This window comes from Cotesia glomerata, linkage group LG2, assembly GCF_020080835.1.
Source record: "Cotesia glomerata isolate CgM1 linkage group LG2, MPM_Cglom_v2.3, whole genome shotgun sequence".
In the NCBI taxonomy this organism is placed as follows: Eukaryota; Metazoa; Arthropoda; class Insecta; order Hymenoptera; family Braconidae; genus Cotesia; species Cotesia glomerata.
Genome location: NC_058159.1, coordinates 29,302,433 through 29,326,421, shown reverse-complemented (window position 1 = coordinate 29,326,421; position 23,989 = coordinate 29,302,433). Strand labels below are relative to the sequence as shown.

At 27.6% G+C, this 23,989-nt stretch overlaps 1 protein-coding gene across 3 annotated transcripts in view; it reads left to right on the top strand.

Annotated features, from left to right (window-relative positions):
- LOC123259514 (furin-like protease 1, isoforms 1/1-X/2) overlaps window positions 1-23,989 on the top strand; it is a 117,046-nt gene that overhangs the window by 5,667 nt on the left and 87,390 nt on the right. For all 3 annotated transcript variants that reach the window (XM_044720067.1, XM_044720068.1, XM_044720069.1), the window contains exon 2: window positions 637-2,711. In XM_044720067.1, the coding sequence (XP_044576002.1) occupies window positions 2,538-2,711 (174 nt within the window). In that variant the 5' untranslated portion in view covers window positions 637-2,537. The remainder of the gene's footprint in view (window positions 1-636; window positions 2,712-23,989) is intronic.

The window sequence follows — 23,989 nt, the reverse complement described above, 5'->3', positions numbered from 1 at the left end:
AATACGGTCGTCACAAATTTATCTTATTTTCTTAATTATATCAATAAATATTGGACATAAAATCACTACCGTATATGCACAAGAAAAAATAAATAAACGAAAACAAATTTTATTTTGTGTTAAATGGGGTCTTTTTAATGTCTTCCGATAACTTATTATTTATCACAATATATTCAACTAATAAATTAAATTAACAGTCTCTGCAAATGAACCTTGAAAAACCATAAATACAAAACTGTTCTAACGAAATTCAATTTGACAAAAAAAAACCTATTTCCTTAAATAAATAAACTGGAAACTTAATTGTTCTCATATATTTTTAATAATATGGATGAGTAACAAAATAATTCTGTTTGTCATTTTAGAAAGTTATGAAATATGTCAGCGCACTCCACTACTGCGAAACGTAGAGCGCTCCCAACTATACCGTTTGGCTCTGAGAACAATCCCGTAGAGCTCTGAGAGCTCAACAACATTGAGTTATCAAAACTAAATAACATTTTGTTACTGTAACTCTACAAAGAACAGTAAACTGTGTATAGTTGTGGTAACTCTACAGTTACGTTACCAGAACGAAATTTTTTTTTCCGTGCAGACTCAAGATGCATAAAATAATATTTGCGGTATAATTTTCAGTTTCTCAGTACGAGGGAGATAAAGTATCCACCACACGCGGTCCACGACTAATATAATAATTCCGTGAGGAGATCAAACGGGTCTTACAACACCCATATCATATTAAATACACATGCACCAAGAGTCAAGAGGATTAATTTCAAGTGTTCGCCACCGGACACTAAGTCAAACTTGCGGTCAATGATTATTAAGTAATAAAAAATGACCGATTGCAATACGCCGATCAAGCTCTTTCTGCACGCGCGTGACTCAATAATGACTTTAACTATCCCCAAATTTAATTCTAATTTACTTAATTAAATTCAAAAACAACACTCTTTATTCCAATAATAATAACAAAAAAATTATAATAACAACAATATAAAGAAGCTTACAACTGAAGTGAATATCAAAAAATATTGTCGAGTCTAGGAGTTCAGAAGAGTTTTTATTTCCCAAGCGCAAAGGGAATTGTGACCGCTCCCTATATTCTCTAGCTTACTACAGTAAAATGCCTTTTTCCTAGATGTTTCAATACCCAGGAAATCCTCCTTCTTTCCTTCTCAGTTCCCTCCCTCGGCGGGACTGGATCTGCCAGAGCAAGGGGACGTAGTCCTTTTGCCAACCGAGTACAAGGGATCTCGGAAAATTGGGCGAGTGTAACAAAAAGGGAAAAAAGAGAATAAATTTAACTGTACATTCAACTCGAATTTGAATTTTCCATTAATTCCGTTTGAGTTTATGCTCCATAAACGGTCAACGTGGTCCAGGAGTTTGGGTTAAAATTTACATCGACATCGATACCTTCATCTCATTTATAGCTATCTTTCTTCAAGTAGAAGACACTGAAGAAAATTGAAGAACTATCGAGTACTTTGATAGTTTCTGGAGATTAAGTCTTATTGCTCGCGAGTAACGAGTAGCTCAAGTGCAGCTACTGGTCTGCAACTTTGATTAATATCAGCTTCATATTTTTTGCGTCACACTTTATAGTTTCATTTAATGGTTTACGACTTCGCTGGTCAGTTTAGTTATTGGATCTGGATCGGAGCACACTCGAATCTTGACTATAAGTATTATACTGAGTCCTAAATTTACGATGGAGGGAAAGCATGCGGGAGTAGAGTCTAATTCTAAGTCCGAGTGGCAGGTATACGTGTAGGCACCTTGTAGAAGTTTCTTGTTAGAACCAAACGTTTATTTAATGTCTTCAGGCATGTCGAAATTTGTATAATGGGCCTGAGTTTTCAAGGGACCTAAAGAAAGGTTGCCTTAGGTTTATTTAGTGTTCAACATTCAGCGACCACGTGTGGACCCGAACCAAGAATTCATAAATTCAAAATTCTACGAGATTTTTTATTTTTAAAAACACAATTAAAATTAAATTAATGAAGAAGTATAAACATTGCGATAAGTTTCATTGAAAAGTGGACAGTTGCAGTTAAAGTTGATAGGAGTATATTACGATATATATTTATATATATATATATCGAATATTATCTGAAGAGTCGCCACTGGCGACACGACGTGTGCGTGACCCATACAAGTAACTACTTAACTTAACAGCTTAAACGAAGAGCGGCGTTTCAGTTGTTCCATTGACGAGCTCGTGGTAACATTACGTCAATCGTAATATGAAAGTATAAGTGGCCACGTGTTGCCACTCGACTGCTATCAGGTTTTATACATATAATACAATTAATATAAATATAAATACGTAATTCGATGCATTATTTTTATTTTATCTGATGACGGGATGACGAGCAGCGGGGACTTTTTGGCGAGGATAATATATATTTTTTGTTTTTAATATAATTGTTTGTTTATTTATTGTTTATTTATTTTTTTTCGCGGCTCTGGATTCTCTGTGATCAATAACAAGTGTTTCGATTACGAGTATTGAGCAGTGAAAGTGTTCGATCATGTGTAATATTTTTAATTTAAATAAATGGATAGTAAGTGTGGGCTTATTGTTGCTAGTGACTGTTGACAACGGCACTAGGGCTTACTCCAATCAGTGGATTGCTGAGATTTACGGTGGTCCTGCTGTTGCACAACAAGTTGCTTCGGAGCATGGATTTCATTATCGACATCAGGTATTTCTTGGTTTTTATTTTGGAGAGGGGGGGGGGTATTAATTTATTAAAGATTTATTATAATAATAAAAAGAAATTTTTTAATAATTTTTATTGAGAAATTATCGGATGTTTTCTACTTAAAAATTAGTTTCTATTTTTAAAGTTATTCAATTATACATCAATTGAATTTTTTCTTTTATTATTTATTTTTTTATGATTCAAGGTGTAATTACTCCGTTTGTATTTATTTTTAATATTATACTCTGAAGGTTATGACCATGGAAAAGATTTTAAAGTCATATTGAAAGTGAAAGTAATTCTTTGAAATATTTAATTGAATAAAAAAATTATTTTTTATTTAGAAAATGTTTATGACACTGAAGTTAATGAAAATTAAGTTAGCCGACATCTGAAAATTTCTGTAATTTATTTTTAAAAAAATTAAAAGAGGAAATTTCGCATGTAGAAAATTTAAAAAACTAGATGTGCAATTTTTTAAAAATTATTTTTAGTTTTAATTTAATTAATAAAAAAAGTCAAAAAAATTGTTGAATGTCTGCTAATTTATAATACATCTGGAGTTAGCAGACGTCAAAAAATTTTTGATTTTTTTTATTAGTTAAATTACAACTAAAAAGATATTTCTAAAAAATTGCATTTATCGTTTTTCAAGTTTTTTACATGTGAAATTTTTTTTTTGATTGTTTAATTGAAATTTTTTCAATAAAAAATATCTTAAATTATAAAAATTTAAAATTATAATATTATAAAATTTTTCAATAAAATTTGATCCGATAAAAAATATTATTTATTTACTCGAGTAAATTAAAAGCAAAAAAAAATAAAAGTAGCGCATTCTCAATGAGAAATGTTTACTCAAAAATTTTAATGCTCAAAAATGTTTAAACCATCGCTTGTATTTGTAAAATAAAATAAAATAACTACGAAATAGCGATTGAAAACATACTAGGAAAATATAAATAAACAAATAAAATTAACAAGAAAGAGAAAATAGGACTGGTACACGGAGAAAAATTAATAGTAGTATTTACTATACGAAAATATTAACTCTTACTATCTGAAATGGTAATAAAATTAATTAGTCACAAAATAATAGGTGTTATCATTGACAATTGTACTAGTTACTATTAATAATGGTAACGATTACTATCGAAAATGATAATTGCAATTATTAAAAATTATAACTGCTATAATCGAAGATGGTAACTGTAACCATCTCAGATTGTAAAAATTCTGAAAGAAAAAATAATATAAATTTATTTAATTTAATTCTTTATTTGCATCCATATTTTAGTTATGAACATTTTTTCCTTTAAAATATTAAAACAAATAATAAAACAATCGTTTAAATCCATATATGATAGAAATTTCCAAATATTAGAGCTGTTATTGATTATTGAATGATTGACTATGATTATCAAAATAGCAATCATCCAAGATTTGGATTACTAAAAAAGTCTTATTATTATCATCAATTATTAATATTTTTTCACAAGATAAAATAATGAAACATCATTTGATGGTTCCATTATAATTGAATTAATTGCAATCCTATCATCTATATTATTAAGAGAATATCATTAAGAGAAAATACTCTATCTCTAGATTCATAATTAATAAATGACCTTATATCTTGTGAATTATTGACATTTTTACAGATATAAGTTCACTCCGACATTATACTCATCGAGACCTTTCATTTGAGTACCCACATCAATTTTTCATATATATATATATATACATATACATATATGATGGTAACTACTACAATTCAGGTGGTTTACATAATTATTTAAATAATATTTACTACTATCGAATTCAGTTAATAGATTTTACCATAACTAGATAGTAAACTCTACTATAAAATTTTCTCCGTGTAATCGTTATAAAGTTTAATTAAATATTAAAATAAATATTAAAGTTTAAATTAATGCAAAAATACTTTTTTTTTTGTCACTAAAAATGTAAAATAGTTTTATGTAAAAACTCATCAATCTTTTGATATTTTTTTGTTAATTTATTTTACACGGAAAAAAACATTAATCGTTTTGTTATGCATAATTACGAAAAGGGAATCACCTCGCTTTTTCTGTATTACAAAAAAAAGTCCGAATGAAAATCAATTTTAGTAATGAGTTATGATAAATTGAAAAGATTAAAAACTGTCTTTTATAATTTATTATTAATATATATCAGAATATAATACGTAATATATAATATAATCCATACATATATTCAGTTTTAAATGATTTCATTAAACTTCTCATTCTCCCGGCGGGATTCCTGTCTAGTCAGACGTCAAAATGTTTGCACAACATTTAAATACGGATAACAATTTGAACTCGCTGGGAAAAAATTAACATTACTAATTTATTTAAATATTTTTATTATAAATAATATTTTTTCAATTTGTACCACTTACTATATTACGCATAACATTTACATAGATATCAACAGAGATCAAAGTCTCATTTCATATTAAATCAGATAAACTTTACTCAAACGTTCGATTTCGTGATGCGTAATCTCGACTCAACAATAACCTCCAACTCATACTTATATTTTACATTATATATATTAGTATGAATATCAAACGTCAGAATGTTAAGTATTTTCTATTATACGGCGCTTGGGAGAATCTAATCTCCGATAATATTCAATAAATTCATATTTTCGAGTTCAACAATAAAAAAATTCACATCTATATATTTTTTTTTATTTCATACTGCGTTTCGAGATAAAAATATTTTATATTTTAAATTCACGGTAATCCCGACGGTGTGAATGAGCCGAATAAGTTTTATACAATATAAAAATAAATCCATAACAATTTTTTATCCGGCAAAATGTAAAATCCGAAAAAATCTATTTATTTTTTAAAGACAATAAATTATATACTAAACTTTTAAAAACCCACCCGATTATAATCAACTTTTGAAATATAAAACACTTTTTATTTCATCGGAGCTTGATATTAATCGGACTTTTTAAAATTTAATAAACTTACCACCTAAATGGTCAATAAAAAAAATACGGATATATTTTTTATTAAACAATCAAAAATGAAGCGTCAATCAGCGCGATTCATTGGCGTGTAAAAATTTTATCATGAATAAAAGCGACGTTAAGTTGATTAAAATACTACTGAATGGATATTGGAGTTATGTTAATAAAAGAAAAAAAGAATAATAAAAAAACCACGCAATAATAGTTATCAATTTTATTTATAGTCGATATTAGTACAGTATCTTAAATATTATATATTATAGAATAAGATTATAAATAATGTATTATCAGACACATAGCTTCGAGTTCATGCATTAAGTTTTCCTTTATCGTGTGCATGAGTCCTCGCACGGACGTTTTTTAAAATATCACTCGTTTACCTTGACGGTACGGCGATCACGTGTATCTTTATAAAACCAAGAAAATGTCATAGTCTCCGCTTTGAAAGCGTATACAAACATACACTCACGTTTAGTTGATGTTAAGATATATAAATTTGTGAGTGTGGAAGTTTCATCTGCCGGGAATCGCGGTATGATCAAAAAACAACACTACTAATGTAATTGTTGGCTCTGCACTTTATACTTACCTCCATTGTGCATTGAATTTATCTATTGTCATTTCAGCTGGAACATATAATATATAATATACCGTAAAAAAAATTGTTATTTTTTACTGTTATTATTTTATAACAGCAACGGTACCAAAACCTAATGTCCGTTTTGTCTTTTATCTCTTTTTAAATAGCTGTTATTTATTATTTACAAATATATATTTTTTTAAATTGTTTGTAGATAAATATTCTCAAGGTTCAATTTATATAAATTTTATTTATTCAATGTTTATCGAAGATTTCGTAGAAATTAAAACATTGTATATTTATGACGCAATTTTTGAAAAATTTTGCTATTTTTCATTTTAATAACAGGAGAAAAATATTTTTAAACTTTGGAATTTTTTATCTTGGTTAACAAATAACTTATCAGCTAGCATGATAAATATTATGGTAGGAATTGAAGGTTCTACAAAAAACGTATCTTACAATTTTTTGATAAATTTATTTTTTCAATAGTTCAAAGTTAAAGAATTTTTCTAAATGGCTTTTTTACTAAATAAATTTTAATTCATAAAAAAATGTATATAAGTTGAACTTTTAAATTCATACACGGAGAGAAAAGAATAGAACTTAAAATAGTAAATTTGCTAATAAAAATCTTAGAAATTGTGATAAAAATATGAAAAATCACTCATTCGATGCAGAATTAAATTCTGAAAATAATGTTGTTGTTTTTTTATTTTTTTGATGAAAATTTTAATTTATTATATCAAAAATCGGAAAAAAGTTCCTTAAAGAGGAGGAAATTTCTAAAAAAAAGTCTCGACTCCCTGAACTCTAGCTTAAAAAACAATAATTTTTTTTTATTGTTGAAAATAGGGTTTCGCGTAGCTGCCGTCGTATTTTAGCATCGGCGCGGCCGTGTGACAAAAGTCCCGCAGAACTCTATTTTCAACATTAAATAAAAATTATTGTTTTTCAAGCTAGAATTCCGGGAGCCGAGACTATTTTTTAGAAATTTCCTCCTCTTTAAGGATCTTTTTTCCGATTTTTGATATCAACAATAGTTATTGAGATATTTACGAAAAACTGAGATTTTTTATTTTGGTTATGTTTTTTATTTAATTCCGCATAGAATGAGTGATTGCTCATATTTTAATCACAATTTCTATGATTTTGATTATCAAATTTACACAGGGTTCTCACATAAATTTCCGTTACTATGTAACATGGTAATAGTTTACCATTACCTACATTTTTGTTCACTGAAAAAATATTCCAATTATTTTTCTCAAAAGACTAAACCCAACATTCGATTAATTAAGGTTTTCAAACTTAACAGCTGATTAGATTTTCTCAAACGTCAAAGTAATTGGGTAAAGATCCGCCCATACATCCTACTGCAAATGCAAAAAACGTCAATGCTCTCCGTTTTCACAAAGTGAATTTTTAATGATCAACGAAGCTCATTTTCCCTTGATTCAAAATAAATACCATTGCAAAAAAGCTTTTCATTAATGTTCACCAGAGTACATCACAGTAAACACGATATCTTTCAAAGGACTTGATCAAATGACTAGATTCTTCCTTGATATTAGATTTAAATTGTAAAAAATATAACACTATTAAATATCACTTCGAAAATCGAGGTTGTAAACACATTATCGTTAAAACCAACGAACATATTTCCACGGAACAAAACAGCGGTTGATTTAAATTTCATTTCGATTTGAAATATTAAACCCGCCTGATTAAATTTTATGATTAAAAATACTTATGAGGTACTGTACGCTTTTCGATTTTTATACATTTTGGTATTATTACTCATATTCGCGTACATACCGCAGTAGAGAAGCGCAGTAGAATTTTTTTCATAAAAACGGAACAAAAGAGTGATTTTATGTGTAAGTGTTTTTTTTACGTTTTGTTTTTTAGTTTATATTTTTTTTATTGGTATTCCAGCTGTGAAGCTTTGTACTATACCTGAATTGCGATTTACGTTTTCTGCGCTTAGTTACATAGGTTGTTTGGTGTAGTAAGAGCAGAGGAGGTGATTTTTTGTTGCGGAATTCGTTTTGTGTTTCGTCGAGTGAAAAAGGTTTTTTAAAATCGAAATAAGGTCGAATAGAAAAATAGCTTAAATTCCGTGAATTCCGCAACACATCATGGAGAAAATATATAAAATTCATACATATGATTTAAATATTCCAGTGGGTGGCTAAGTATTTGCTGGCTTAAGAATTTTTTAATTTTACTACACACAGTATGAGTTGAATTTTTTTTTTATCACCGTGATTTATTTGCATGGAAGAACAAAAATGTATCTATTTTAGTAAAACTGTTGGAAGATTTCGCTGGAAAGGTATAATTTAAGTGAAAGAAAAATAAAGTAAAACAATGGCTAAGAGATTGGAAAAAGAGAATAATGAGGAGGAAGTAAAGAGAAAATAGAGTTAAAAAATAGTTTAATCGATTGAAATTCTCTTCTCGCGCCCATATAGAGCCGAGAGGATAGGAGTGGATTCGAGTATGTGGTTGTCTATAAGCGATGGGCGACTTTCCAGTAACTTTCTGGTGAATAGAAGGTAAGGCACGATGCGATGCCATGGATATAAGCCATTTTATACCTTCTATGCTTCTGCAAAAGTCGTTTAGATTGATGTCTATAATGTCCAAAGTCTTAATACTAAATCCGAGTTAAGTACTTGAGATTCAGAACCGCCGAATCTTTTTTGTGGCATGTTAACTAAACACTCCGAGTAGAAGAGTTCTTATTTTTTTATCCTCGAGACTGCGGCAAGACTAGACTCCTTCTTCAACTACTTCTACTGCTGCTACTACTACTACTACTAATATTACTGTAGGTCTATACACTATATATTGTTGAACTAGACGGTCTTTATGTTACCTCGGGCAATCATAAAAGGTGCATGGAAATGAGGCTGAAATATCTTCATTTAGCTGCGGGCTGAATGAGTTTTCAAATTTTTCCTCCGGTAGATATCTTATCATAAAACTTGTCAGCTTTCAGGTATACTTTCTTTCTTTTGAATATCCGTTTCAAACTTTTTTATTTTTGTTGTATGCTAATTTTATAAGATCATGCAGAATATCAATTTAAATCCCTGAGGTTCTTTGTTTTTTAATTAAAAATTTATTTATAATCAATTATAGAGAAAAAATAATTTTTAATCAAATTTTTTATCATTTCTTTTGAACTTAAGCTTATTGATGTTACACAGAATATTCAAACTAAAAATATAGCGACATTCGACGGTCATTTATTACTTCTAAATGGCCGTAATAGTACTTTTTAAAATAATAAAAGCAAAAGTTAGCCTTTTAGAGCTTAACTAACTTTCAGTGAATGCATAAAAGTATAAAATCTTTTATTCTTCAAACATTCATGGTAAGTTTATGCTTACTGCCTTCGAATATTTTTAAAAATATATAAAAGTCTAAAATCTGAATAAATTTTAATGAAAATTAAAATCAAAAGTTTTTTAAGCGTAAAAAAAAATGAAATATTATTTTTTAAGGGAAATATAAACTTTTTGACTCATAAAAGCAAAAGTAATCCAACAATCGGTAGCAAAGTCATATTTCAAGATTCAACTCATGACTCAATCTAGTTTCTTCTAGCAATGACGTTTCTTTTTAGTTCTTTTGTTATTTTTACAGTCGACGCTCTCTGTATTGGACCTCTCTGTATTTGACCACATTCTTCCTCTGTATTTGACGATTTTACACAGCTTTTAAGGACAAGGACGAGTCAAATACAGAAAATGGTCCTGTACGGGTGAGTCAAATACAGAGAGCGTTGACTGTATCTATTCTACAAATATTATTCACCGAAATTTTCTAAAGAAACTACGCATTTTCTATTCCTTATTCTACTATTTATTATTTACTAGCTGTTACTCGCCCACTCCGCTGGGCGCTTTATAGAATTGCATTTTTAGATCTAGACTTGAAATTTAATTAGAGTATTGTTTTGTCTTGCACAGATTCCCAATTCCATCCAATTGGCATGCACCTTTTATCCATATAATTATTCTAGCTAATATTCATTGTAACTTTCAATGTGCAATCATTATAACATTCCCGTGTCTTTCTTACAAAAATTAATAATAATTGATATGAAAAAAAAAATTTGTAATGAGCATTGAAAGTTTCAGTTACAGAAATTGCAGGTCTCATAAGTGAAGAAATCTGCCTAGTATATAAACATAACCAATAGAATTAAAAAATTTATTTTAAACAAATGACAATCGAATAGAATAAATTTAGTTACAATAAAAGTTCATTATTTTTAAGTCAAAAGAATATAGGCTCCGGATAAGTAATCACCAACATATCATATACTAAAAACTTCTCCGAAACACGCTGGATCTTATGGTATTACTGTTATTCCGATCAGTTCAGTAGTTTTCGCAGTAAAACCGGACAAAAAAACCGGCTCTCAATTTATTAGTACATATATATAAATTAATTTAATAACAAAAGAATCCTTTCAAAATAAAAAATAAATCCACCTATAAATTTTCAATCCAACACTTAGATAATCAAAAGTTAATTATTTCAGTACCAAAAAAGCGTATATACTTTTTTCTAATAATTTTTTTCCTATAAAAAAGTAAACGTAGAAATGCAGCGCGTTCTCAGGAGCCTTTTTTCCTCGATTGCTGTAGCAAAGTTACTTTTTACATTAGAGATATAACTTATAGATCGGAGAATCCACGTTTTTCCGTTCTTTCATCATGCATTTCTTTTACTCGAGGGATTTACTGATTAGAGAACTACTGTGGGTAAAAAAATCAAATGCAATTTGTCCTCAATGGTTTGCTTCAACAATTTTTATCTTGCCTCCGTTTAATATTATTCCTCCTATTCCTCCTATAATACCAAGGAACTGAAATAAATAAAATAAAAATTTATTTATGAAATAAATTTCTTGGTAAATCGGTCGGTTGCCGATCAGTTGTCTGATTTTTTCCTCGATTGCACAACCCAAATGTCAGTCACTTTGTTTCGCAATTTAAAGTCACGATAATATCAATACAAGTTACCTCTTAAATTTAAATAATCAAAACAATAATTTAACAGTATCGAGCGGCAGTAAAGGTTCCGGCACCTTTTGTTCGACCCGCGACTAAGTAAGAGTTGAGTCTTAGACACGAAACTTAAAATTAAAGGCCTTGAACATAACAAATAGCTTTCATTGGAAACTAGACACCAGACAAAGTGAGTGAACTTTCCGATAGTTCATCGCACTTAGTTAAACTAAAATTGGTGCTTAAACTTTGAGAAACATTGTTAGCAAGAGTTGAGAGCAAAGAGTTGAAAGTAAAACATAATAGTTGCAAGCAGTAGATTAAAATTATTAAGATAATGTCAAAGAATATTCGACAGTATAGTTTAATAGTGTGGCTGTTGCTGTCGCTCGGGTAAGAAGATGATGTTTCCTATAATAACTTTATGTTATTATTTATTTTTATCTCAAACTTCTTTTAAGGGTCCATTAAACTCAAACTTTCGTTCTCTCTTCCACGAGATAGATGTCGCTCTTTTTCTCTCTCCTCCTTATTTTTTTCAGTTTCCATTTCCATCAAACTAATATTTTTAGATTGGATTAACTTGATAGAATTTAAAACCGGAAGAACCGACCAAAAAGAAATTAAACTTGATTTATTTATGGATAAAATTTATCTCCCGGGTGTTAACAAACTCTGTTATAATCTTCGAAACATTACATATAACCTAAAAAAAAATGTTATACAATAAAATTCTACACCCGGTGTGGGCGTTTTGTTCTACACTGCATGTAAATGTGTTAAATACATTTATATTTAAAGATAAAAAAAGAATGAAGTTGACTTATTGTCGTCAGGTGTCGGCAACATGCTCTGACAGCGTAAGCTTTGAGAAATTTTAAATCTATTAATTATATTTTATTTTTTATTTACATTTGTGTTTATAAATATTCATAAACTTATATTTTATTTAAACGTTTCTTAAGCTCAATATACATATTTATGTTGATGTTATGTCAATAAGATAACGTTACAATTATTATACACACACATATATATATATTTAGCTCTATGCGTACATTGATTTTTGGAGTAGATTAAATTTATAATGAGAGAAAACACGTGGGTAAATATTCTTGCTCTTATTTTTATCGTTAGTAAAAGGTAAATTTCATATTTAATATATGTAAAATAGACCAGTTTTAAATGATTTTCGAAGTAAGAATTTTAAGCTAAAAGTTAGATCCGTGTCTACAAATGCTAAATATTGTTCCGAGTGTTCGTTCATTAATATGCAAATGCTTCGGGCATTTTTCATCATTTAGCGATAGTTATCTGTCTGGTTATTATTATAGTAAACATAATAAAACGTTTTGACGAAAGGCTTGTCACTATTCCGAATACATAAATAACCCTCGAGGAATAAATTTCAATTGCGTTGGTCATGGTCAATGACATTAATCCCTTCACTACACAATACTTCATGTTTAATTCTACAACACCAATTGATTTTGGTTGAATAAGATTTTTTAATTTTGTTGAGGGATTAAATATTTTAAATCCACACTACACTGATAGAAGGATTTGTTTATAGTTAAAAATATTTGTTAATATTTAACAAGTCATTTATTAGAGACCATTTTTTAGTTCTTAACAAATATTTCTTAGTATTTAAAAAGATTTATTAATACACGGGAAAAAGAAAACTCGAAAAATTACAGTATATAATACAACGTGGCGCTTTGTGATGAAAACTGGAAAAATTACAGTTTTAGATTATAATTATTACAGATTTTATAAGAATTACATTGTAGAATGTAATATTTACATTGAAAGCTCTGAATATTAAATTAAAAAATTCAATTTAGAAAAATGTTATTTCAAACTGTAATTTTTCTTGTTCTGATTACGACGGGAGCGATTTTACATTTTATACTGTAATTTTTCGAGTTTTCTTTTTTCCGCGTATTTAATAAATGAATATCAGATTTATTAAATACAAACAAATCATTTTAAATACTAAGAAATATTTGTTTAATACTAAAAAGTCGTCTCTAATAAATGGTTTGTTAACTATTAACAAATATTTTTTGATATAAATAAATTCTTCTATCAGTGTACTTTATTGTAATTCGTCGACTTGGATTTTTTTTATGGAAATTTTTAAGTGAAATTAGTTCAATAATTACTTAGTCGTAAATTAGAACTAACCTCTCGACTAAACTCTCTAGAGCCACAAGATAATTGTGCGGTAATGCAAAATTTAATCACCGCTAATACGAATTATGAATAACATAATGACTTTGAGAAATTTTGATGATTATTTGTTACTTAGTCTCTTAAAATATAATTACTTTACTTCGTCGGTTAAATTAAATACATTCTATATAATAAATTGCTTAAATAATTACATTTCAATTAAATATTATTACAAGTGTGTTTTTTTTTGTTGTATATAATTAAAATGACTGATTGTTATTACAGATAAATATTTATTTTCCTTGTAAATATCAAGGAAAAATACATATTCAAAAAATGATAATCTTAATTCTGAAATTTACTTAAGAAATATCTGGAGAATAAAATCTCACAGTTTTAGAAACTCATTATTTGTGATTAATGCAGTCTGAAGTTTTACTGGTCATTAATGGCTGATATTAATTTTAATTTAAAAGCATAATTCATATCTTATCCACTTTACAGCCCCGAGCTGCCCAAAATTAAAAAATGAATCAACAGATTCTTATCACGATTCGTCAGAATTCACTTTAACTAGCGACTGAAAATAAGAATAAAAATTTAATTACTGCAACGTAAATCATATTTATTAAAGTGTCTTACTCGTGAATAATAATAATCATCAATCATCATCATTAGAATTTATATAATGTACAAGATTGGTAAATTTTAAATTTGTTATATTAAAAAAAAAAAAAAATTAATATTAAAAATAATAATAACTAGCAAACATGCAGTCACTATGTGACTGCCGTGACTTGTGAACTATAAATAAATAAAATTTTGCTTTATTAAATAATGACTTTTGTTAAATTGCACTGTACTCTCTTAAATATTGACATTTTTAAAGATATAAGCTCATTCCGATGTTACACTCATCAAGAGTTTTCATTTGAGTACCCACATGCATTTTGATATATTTTTCACATATTCATATATATAAATATATAAAATATATGAAAAATTGATGTGGGTACTCAAATGAAAGGTATTGATGAGTGTAACATCGGAATGAGCTTATATCTTTAAAAATGTCAATATTTCACAAGATATTTGTTAAAATGTCCTGTATTTTCTTAACTATTAACGTTTTTAAAGATATAAGCTCATTTTAATGTAACACTCATTAAGAGCTTTCAATTGAGTACCCACATGCATTTTGATATATTTTTCACATATTCATATATATAAATATATAAAATATATGAAAAATTGATGTGGGTACTCAAATGAAAGGTCTTGATGAGTGTAATGGGATGAGCTTATATCTTTAAAAATGTCAATATTTCACAAGATACAAGGTCATTTCTTAATTATGTATCTAGAGATAGAGCATTGTCGAATGCAGCCTTAATATTTATGATAATAAATTGACTATCGGTGAGAATGATATGAAATCTTGAAAAGGCCCAAATTCAAATCGAGACCTTTGCAATGACATTAAAGTTCACCAAAAAACCGATTTTTTCGTGTGACTATCCTGGACACAAAGTTTTTCTTATTTTCTATTTTTATTTTCTTAATAATATAGATAACTCATCATAGTAAAAATCTACTTAGCATACATTTATCACAGCATATATCCGAAAAATCTCACAACGAGCGTAAACCTTCGCAGAGAGGCTTACATTGAAACCGTGCAATAACCAACACCATAAATCGTATATTAGTGAATAAATAGGATAATACCGAGTGATTGAATATTCAGTGACATTATGTATTGTATCTACTGTATCCTGTATCTGACTATCATAAGCCGTGGATCGATACCAAGATTTTAATGATTATAAATTCCGTTTGGTGCGATGTACACCAACACCAATGACAAATAGATAATATATATATTGTAGATTGTAGATTGCCGGAGATAGATCGCCCTCTAGTTAAGGTACAGAGTTTAGTTGTGTTGTGCTCGAGCGCACAGTATAATCATTGAATTGGCCGTAAGACAACGCCCGATTTCGCCAGTAGAAACAGGCAATTTATGCAATCAGCTCAAGATTAAGCAAGCAGGATTTACGAGATTATATAGTCGAGCACTTAGACATAAAATGCTTAGGTCAGCTCATTATACGGCTCATCTTATTTTTTCCCCTCAATTATCGTTATCTTTCCTATTTATGCAATACCATTCATACTTACACATTTAACTCAACTCTTTATTATTTTATTGCTATCTCTGTCTAAGACTCTTTCTTTACTCTAATTCATTAAGTCGTTAATTTATGGTAATTACTTACAGCCGGCGGTGACTGTTCCGACAACTAATTCCTATCATTATTATTTTATTTATTTATAATTGGATGATGAGAGATAAATAAATTCATATTTCCTCTTTTCCAATTCTTTTATTGTTATACTTAATAATATATTTATTTACTAAGTGTGATACTAATAATTATGATTATGATGAAGTCACACAGTATTATATTATATTATTAAGAATGTTTTGCCAACACGTATTAAAACACGTTAGACTTAGCACAAAAGCGAACCGAGAACAGACAAGAGTAATCGAACCGGGAAAAAGAGGATGAAAGAGAAGATAGATGTATGGATATTATACGTTTGTACGTTCGGTTTTCACAGTGAAATATACTCCCGTATATTCTCATTGATTCTCACTCATGGTTCAGTAATCAACGGGTTTTAAAATGCGCATTCATGGGTCATTAGCTACTTATTTGACTGTTGAATTTTTTCAAATATTTTTTTTTTATCTATTTTTAGTAATTCATTTTATCTGTCATCAATTTTTTTGAATGAAATTTACTTGATACGAGTGTTTGATTTATTTAATATTACAATCAAACAATCATTGAGATAAATTTAGAATTAATGTTAAATTCATTTTAACTCAGATAAGAATAATTGTATACGCTGCTCAAAAACCGTGATGAGTAATTATTTGCGTATAAGGTCGTGCTCTATCTTTATCTTTCTTATCTGAGAGAAAAATTTCGATTTACGGAGATCTAGATTATACGTACAATTTAAATTTCTTTTGCATGACTTATAATGCAAAATATTAGAGAGTTCTCTACGATCGAAATTTTTTTTTTTTTTTTTTTTTTTTCATTAATTATTATTTATAGTCGGTTTTAACTGCTGTGGTCATATCGCCGACTTTAACTGTTGGGAGTGGTACGTTGGGGTCTTTTTGGGTTGTGAAAATCTTAACCTACGCGGCAAGGGTCGAATTTCAACCAAGCTGGTTTCTAAGACCAGCTTGGGATTCGAACCCACGCCTGGCCGGTGAACCAGTCCGAGTGCTCTATAGGCCATGCGCCTTAGACCACTCGGCTAACGTTACCGATTTAGATTTTTTGCCTTTTCTTTACTTTTACTTTTACTTAAGTTTTTTTATTTTTATGCTCTTATTAGTTCAAGAAATCAACACAGAAAGAAAAATTTCTTGACTGGAGAACAAAATTCTTGGCTCAAGAAAATTTTCGGGTTTCTGAAGGAAGACCGAAGTTGTGTTGGCCGAAGTAAAAATCTTTCTTTAAATTCTTCTCTCGTTGGAAGTCATTTTTTCTTAATTCAAATTATCATCAATACTTGATACAATAAATTTTTATATTTGATCAAGATTTTTAGATACTTTAGAGAAGCAGCGCCACCTACTTCAGCTGAGAAAAAAATTTTCTCACCTTGAGAAAATTTTTCTTTTGAATATTTGATACCCATTTTATATTATTTTAGTGTGCAATTATACATATTGAATGAAAAAAAATGATGAAATATTATTTGATCTTCTCATTTGACATGTTAATCAATAAAAATATTAATGGAAATTTACTTCTATCTTTATATTTAAGTTTTTGGAGCAAGAGGCTGAATTTTCTTAAAAGAAGATTTTCTTGACTTAAATAAATTTTCTTGGATCAAGATACGTATTTCTTAAAGCAAGAGAATTAATTTTGTTGGAAAAAGTGAAATTTCTTGTCAAAAAAAAATTTTTTTTGTTCAAGAAAATAATTTAGGAAGAAAAATATTTTCTTGGCTCAAGTGAACCTTTTTTTCTGTGAATATAATTTGTATACCAGTGTACAGATAATTAAATGAAAATTAATTTTAAAAAATTTTTGGAGTTTTTTAGAATTGCAAAAAAAAAATTAGAAAGAATAAAAAGTTTGATATTTAAAGAAAATAAAATTTATTTACAATTAAACAGCTTCGTTGAATAAATTCTATTTTACGAGAGTTTATTTCTGAACTAATTTGTTTACTTAAGAGTCTACTATTGTATTTTAGCGAAGATGAGCGAAAAAAAATCTAGACGATGCTAAAAGTGTTCTTGGATGTGTTTATATAATTTTTTCCCAGAAATTATTCAGTATTAGTATTATTAATAAGTACACAGCTTAACTCGAGAGAGTTTTATGCTTTAATTAATGTTTCCACGGTAAATTGTGTGTAATATTTTTTTCATTTTCATAACCGTCAGATAATTAGCTGTTATTTCCTCTCATCTCTGTGCTTTCGTAAAATAAATCTGTGGTAATAAATAAAAATCAGAATTATTTTATTACACGTTTCATCGGTAGACATTACAAAAAAAAGGTAGCAACAATAAAGTAGTCAGCGACGACACTATTTTCTAGATATAGACATAGACATTTTAAATAAAAGTATCAATAGGCAAAGAACAAAATAAAATAATCTCGACGTGAAAAATATTACCTACATAAAAGTGTCTTTATTATCCGCGGTGAGAGATAATGGAGTGTTGCGAAAATGTACTCAAGTTTTCATGATCACGAAAAAATATATTTACTGCATTAAATTATAACATGAGAAACTATTATCCATGGAAAATAAAAAATTTTCAACAAGAATAACAACATCGATAAACATTTTAAATATTATGTACTTAGCAATATACTTTATTTAATTTTATATTCAATAAATCTTTATTTTTTCTGTTTATTAAAATGTTTAGCAACTTATCATTTCGCTGAAAATTATCACCTCCGAAATTTTTAAAGTCAATGCACAAAATTACTCGGTAAATTTATTTATAAAGTGTTAACTGAATTAGAGACTGTGAAAATTTTACTAAGCAGTATGATTAATTTTAGAATGAGTTAATAATAAAATATTCATCACATATGTTGTTGAAAATTATTATAAATATTTCAAAAAATCATCGAATATTTTAAAAAATTATTTATTAAAATTTAAAAGTTAATTTTTAAATAAAAAAGCACATTTTATTTTTCATTTTTTTTCCAAATTAAAAAATGTTATTTTTCATGTTAAACGTACAATCTACACTATACACAATTATTGTCAATAATAATTGTTTCATTAACACAAATTTATCATGACCTCGGCAAATAACAAGCAGCAATTATTTGTTACGTAGAGAATATAAATGAGTACTCGAGTAATTGCCAGAGATAATATTTATGTGCAAGCAAATAATAAATTTATTGTGTTTTCCGCAATAATAAACTCGATGGTACTTGTGAAATTGGTGGTGGGCATAAGGTGACTCATTGCTCATTAGTTATTGTCATTACTCATTAGTCATTTTATTACTAGCAATTATCGGGTGAATTTAAAAAAAAATTTTTAATTTAAATGAAAGCAACAATAGACAAAGGAAAATTTAGACACACGGAGAAAAATTAATTATAGTATTTACTATACGAAAATATTAACTCCTACTATCTGAAATGGTAATAAAATTAATTAGTCACAAAATAATAGGTATTATTATTGACAATTGTACTAGTTACTATTAATAATGGTAACGATTACTATCGAAAATGATAATTGTAATTATTAAAAATTATATTTGCTATAATCGAAGATGGTAACTGTAACCATCTCAGATTGTAAAAATTCTAAAAGAAAAAATAATATAAATTTATTTAATTTAATTTTTTATTTGCATCCATATTTCAGTTATGAACATTTTTTCCTTTAAAATATTAAAACAAATAATAACACAATCGTTTAAATCCATATATGATAAAAATTTCCAAATATTAGAGCTGTTATTGATTATTGAATGATTGACTATGATTATCAAAATAGCAATCATCCATGATTTGAGTTACTAAAAAAGTCTTATTATTATCAATTATTAATATTTTTTCACAAGATAAAATAATGAAACATCATTTAATGGTTCCATTATAATTGAATTAATTGTAATCCTATCATCTATATTATTAAGAGAATATCATTAAGATAAAATACTCTATCTCTAGATTCATAATTAATAAATAAACGTATATCTTGTGAATTATTGACATTTTTACAGATATAAACTCACTCCGACATGATACTCATCGAGACCTTTCATTTGAGTACCCACATCAATTTTTCATATATTTATATATATTATATATATGTATATATGAAAAATATATCAAAAATGCGAGTGGGTACTCAAATAAAAGCTCGTTATGATTGTTATATCGGGATGAGCTTATATCCTTATAAATGTCAATAGTTAAGAAAGTAAAGTACCCTTTAACGAAAATCATTATATAATTAAGCAAAATTTTATCTATTATAGTTTGCAATTCTTGGCAGTCACATAGGAACTGCAGGTTGTTAGTTTTGATAATTTGTGCATTGAATTTCTTCAACAGAATGCATAACTTGAACAGGTCGATGAGTTTATTTCATTTTAAATAATTAGATAATTATGATAAATAATTAGTTTAAAGCTTCATTGTATTCAAAAATTTTTTTTGAAAATCTTAGATTTTTTGAAAATTATGTTTTTTAAACATTTTTTGTAAGATTAAAATTTTTTTTACTACACTGCGCTACAATTGCTTTTAGTTCATTCAGAAAAGCATCCACGCTAACGCAAATTTTTAATTTTTTAAATATTTTTTACTAGCTTACATAGTAGCTATTATTATTACTGATGGTAACTGTAACCATCAGGTTATATTAGGAATTACGATTTTGATAATAGTAGTAACTAGTTAAAATAATAAAAGCTATTATTACTGATTACCATCATAATAGTAGTAGTTACCATCAGGATAGTAACTACTACAATTCAGATGGTTTACATAATAATTTAAATAATATTTACTACTATCAAATTCAGTTAATAGATTTTACCATAACTAGATAGTAAACTCTACTATAAAATTTTCTCCGTGCAGCAGAGTAAATTTTAGTACAGAAAAGCAAAATATGCGTATGGAGCAGACGAAATTTAGTAACCGCGAATGTGAGTAAAAGCCAACGTCCATGTCAGGGGAAATGTGCTAAATTACGATAACTAAACTAACCGAACGTCTTTTTATAGCTACAGCGGATTTAACTCGATTGGCTTTGTGACGTGAATCTCTTTCGTAGAGCGCCAATGTTACTTAGCGAGTATTACCTGCAAAAAAAGTCTCACCTTTTTATTTAAAATCAAATTAAAAAGCAATATTACGTTGGATATTGATTATTCAATAATCGATAGAGTATAACGAACCGTAACGTAAAGATGGTAAATTTACGTCTAGTTGATTGCGATTTAAATTGACTTAGGGATCGCTAGGCCACGGTTTTTAGCTTTGGATTTTAATTTTTAATCTTTCTTCATGAATTCTCAATTTATAATTAATATTTTTTTTTTTAATAACTTTCGTCTAGACAAAACAATTAAATTATAACAAATGAAAAATAATTAATTTAATTAATAATCTATATAATTTATTTGCAGCAAATAAAAAATTCAATGATATTGATTTTAAAAACCTGAAAATTAAAAATTTTTTCTAAAGAAAAAATTCTTAGAAAACTAATTAAAATTGCAATTAAATATTAACAAAAATATTAAAATTTATTCTTTAAAACTCTGAGTACTTTTAAGCGATTAATAATTAATAAAATTTTATTAATTATTTTATAATACAAATTAAGAATACAAAGTTTACTACACGAAGAAAATTTTATAGTAGAGTTTATTATCTAGTTATGTTAAAATCTATTAACTGAATTCAATAGTAGTAAATATTATTTAAATAATTCAGTAAACCATCTGAATTGTGTAGTATTTACCATCCTGATGGTAACTACTACTATTATTATGGTAATCAGTAATAATCGAGATTAAATTCGGATTGAATTTATATTTAAATTTTTATTTTAAAGAAATCAAAATTTTCAATAAATTTCAAATTAAAAAAAAAAAAATTTTAATTTAAAAAAAAAAGTTTTAATCTTCAAAAAAAAATTTTGAAGGGAATTAAAAATATTTTAATATTTCAAAGAAAAAAATGTACATTAGCTAAAATATAGATGTAAATAAAGGATTTAATTAAGTAAACTTATATTATTTTTTCTTTCAGAATTTTTATAATCTGAGATGGTTACAGTTACCATCTTCGATCGTAACAGTTATAATTTATAATAATTACAATTATTATTTTCGATAGTAATCGTTACCATTATTAATAGTAACTATTACAATTGTCAATGATACCACCTATAATTTTGTTACTAATTAATTTTATTACCATTTTAGATAGTAGGAGTTACTATTTTTGTATAGTAGGTAGTATAATTAATTTTTCTCGGTGTATAAAGTATATTTTTAATGAAGTGAAATTCATAATTGACTTCTGCCATTAGACGTGTTGTTAAGATAAAAAAAAAATAAAATAAAAAATACCATCACTTCCTAGTTATAATAAAAAGTCAATAAAATTGATAAGCAATAAAAATAAAACTCGATCGAACTCTCAATGAATTTTAATTGACTGTTATATTAATAAAACTTTGAGAGCATCTAGCTGAGTAAAAAAAATATTAATCGTTAAAGTACAATCGCAGATACATATAATATCACATTGAAAATGAATAGACAGCAAAGTTAAGTAAAGAGCATTTGACGAATTCGATGCATATAGCGAGTGAGACGCACACAGAGCATATGAGTAATCTGTAATTTAACTAAGATGCGGCGACATATGTATAGATGTGTATATATCATATGTATGTAGCCACTCGTACATTATTGACTGGTTATACGCTGCAAACGTTCAACAAATAGACCCTGACAGAGAGTTAGACTGTGTAATGCAGCACTATACTTGTACCTGGGTCTGAGTACGAGCTGATAGATCTAACGCGTGTCTCTGGCTATAACGAAGAGGAAATTAACTTTATGCTATGCACATCACACACATCACAAACAATTTCGCTGCACCTGGATACATCAACCTTCATCGTGTGTGTGCTACATTCTAGAATCTATAGTATCTATGCATGTAATGTGTCGTCGTGAAAATACACCCGCGATTTCATAACGACCAGACGACGGATGAGGAAACGTTAGCTCGGTTAATCAATCGAGAATACATAAATATACACTAATTTCATATGCGTGTTTATGTTTGTACTTCCGTTTGTATTATATTATTTTACATTGAGTATAAATCCGATGAATTACGTTTTTAATGCCGCGGTTTTTATCGAGGTCGCTTTGGTTATTTTTTCATTTTTTTTCATTAGCGGTAGGACATTTTAATCCGTTATAAAATACTTTTTACATTTACTGAAAATTTTACCACATTTACCGGCATTACGGGATAATTCAAATGATATTTTTTTTCTGTTTTTCGACATATTTTTCGTGAGAATAATTCTTCATTTATTTTTATTTTGTTGTTTCGCTTTAAAAAAAAAATTGCAGTCGATTAAATTAAAAAATAGAGGAAATCTGATAGGTATTTTTTATTTTAACAAATAAAGTATTGTAAATTCGAAACCTTTTACAGTCAAAGCTTATCGGTAATTTTATACTCTACTAATGAGAAACAGCTTTTTCAATAATAAAAACTCGAAAATAAAATAGTATTATTTTATTTTTGAATCAAGTAATTTTTTTCAGCGAATTAATAACAAAATAAAATTTAAATTTACTTAAAAAATCAGGTACTTACTACAGTATGATTACAAACGATTAACTTCAATAAAAACTGCCGTAAAAAATTAAAACAAACTTTAATAGCCAATAAAAAATAACAAGTGTTGTTGCAGGTCAAAAAAAATGCATGGCATAAAATGACGTGTTATTTATAGAGCAAAAATGTCATTGGTTAAGTAAATACAAAGCAGACAGAGTAGAGGAGCATCGCACTATTCCTAGTGAAAATATTTACTCGTGTGCTTTGAGAAAAGGTTGTTATTATTGTTAGTGTTTGCTCAATATATATTTCATCTTTTGACCAAATATCTGAACAGTTAAATAAACAATAATTGTAATTAATAGAGCGTAGACCGAAGACCGAACTTCGGGTCGAGCAAACAAACGGATTCTTAGTTTAGGTAAATAAAAATAATGAACTCTTACATAACAGAATAGATAATGCATAATATAATGCAACGCAACGTAAAAATGATATGTTACACCGTTGAAATTACTTAACCTTGTATTTAATTTATATATGCCAACGTCGACAGTATGG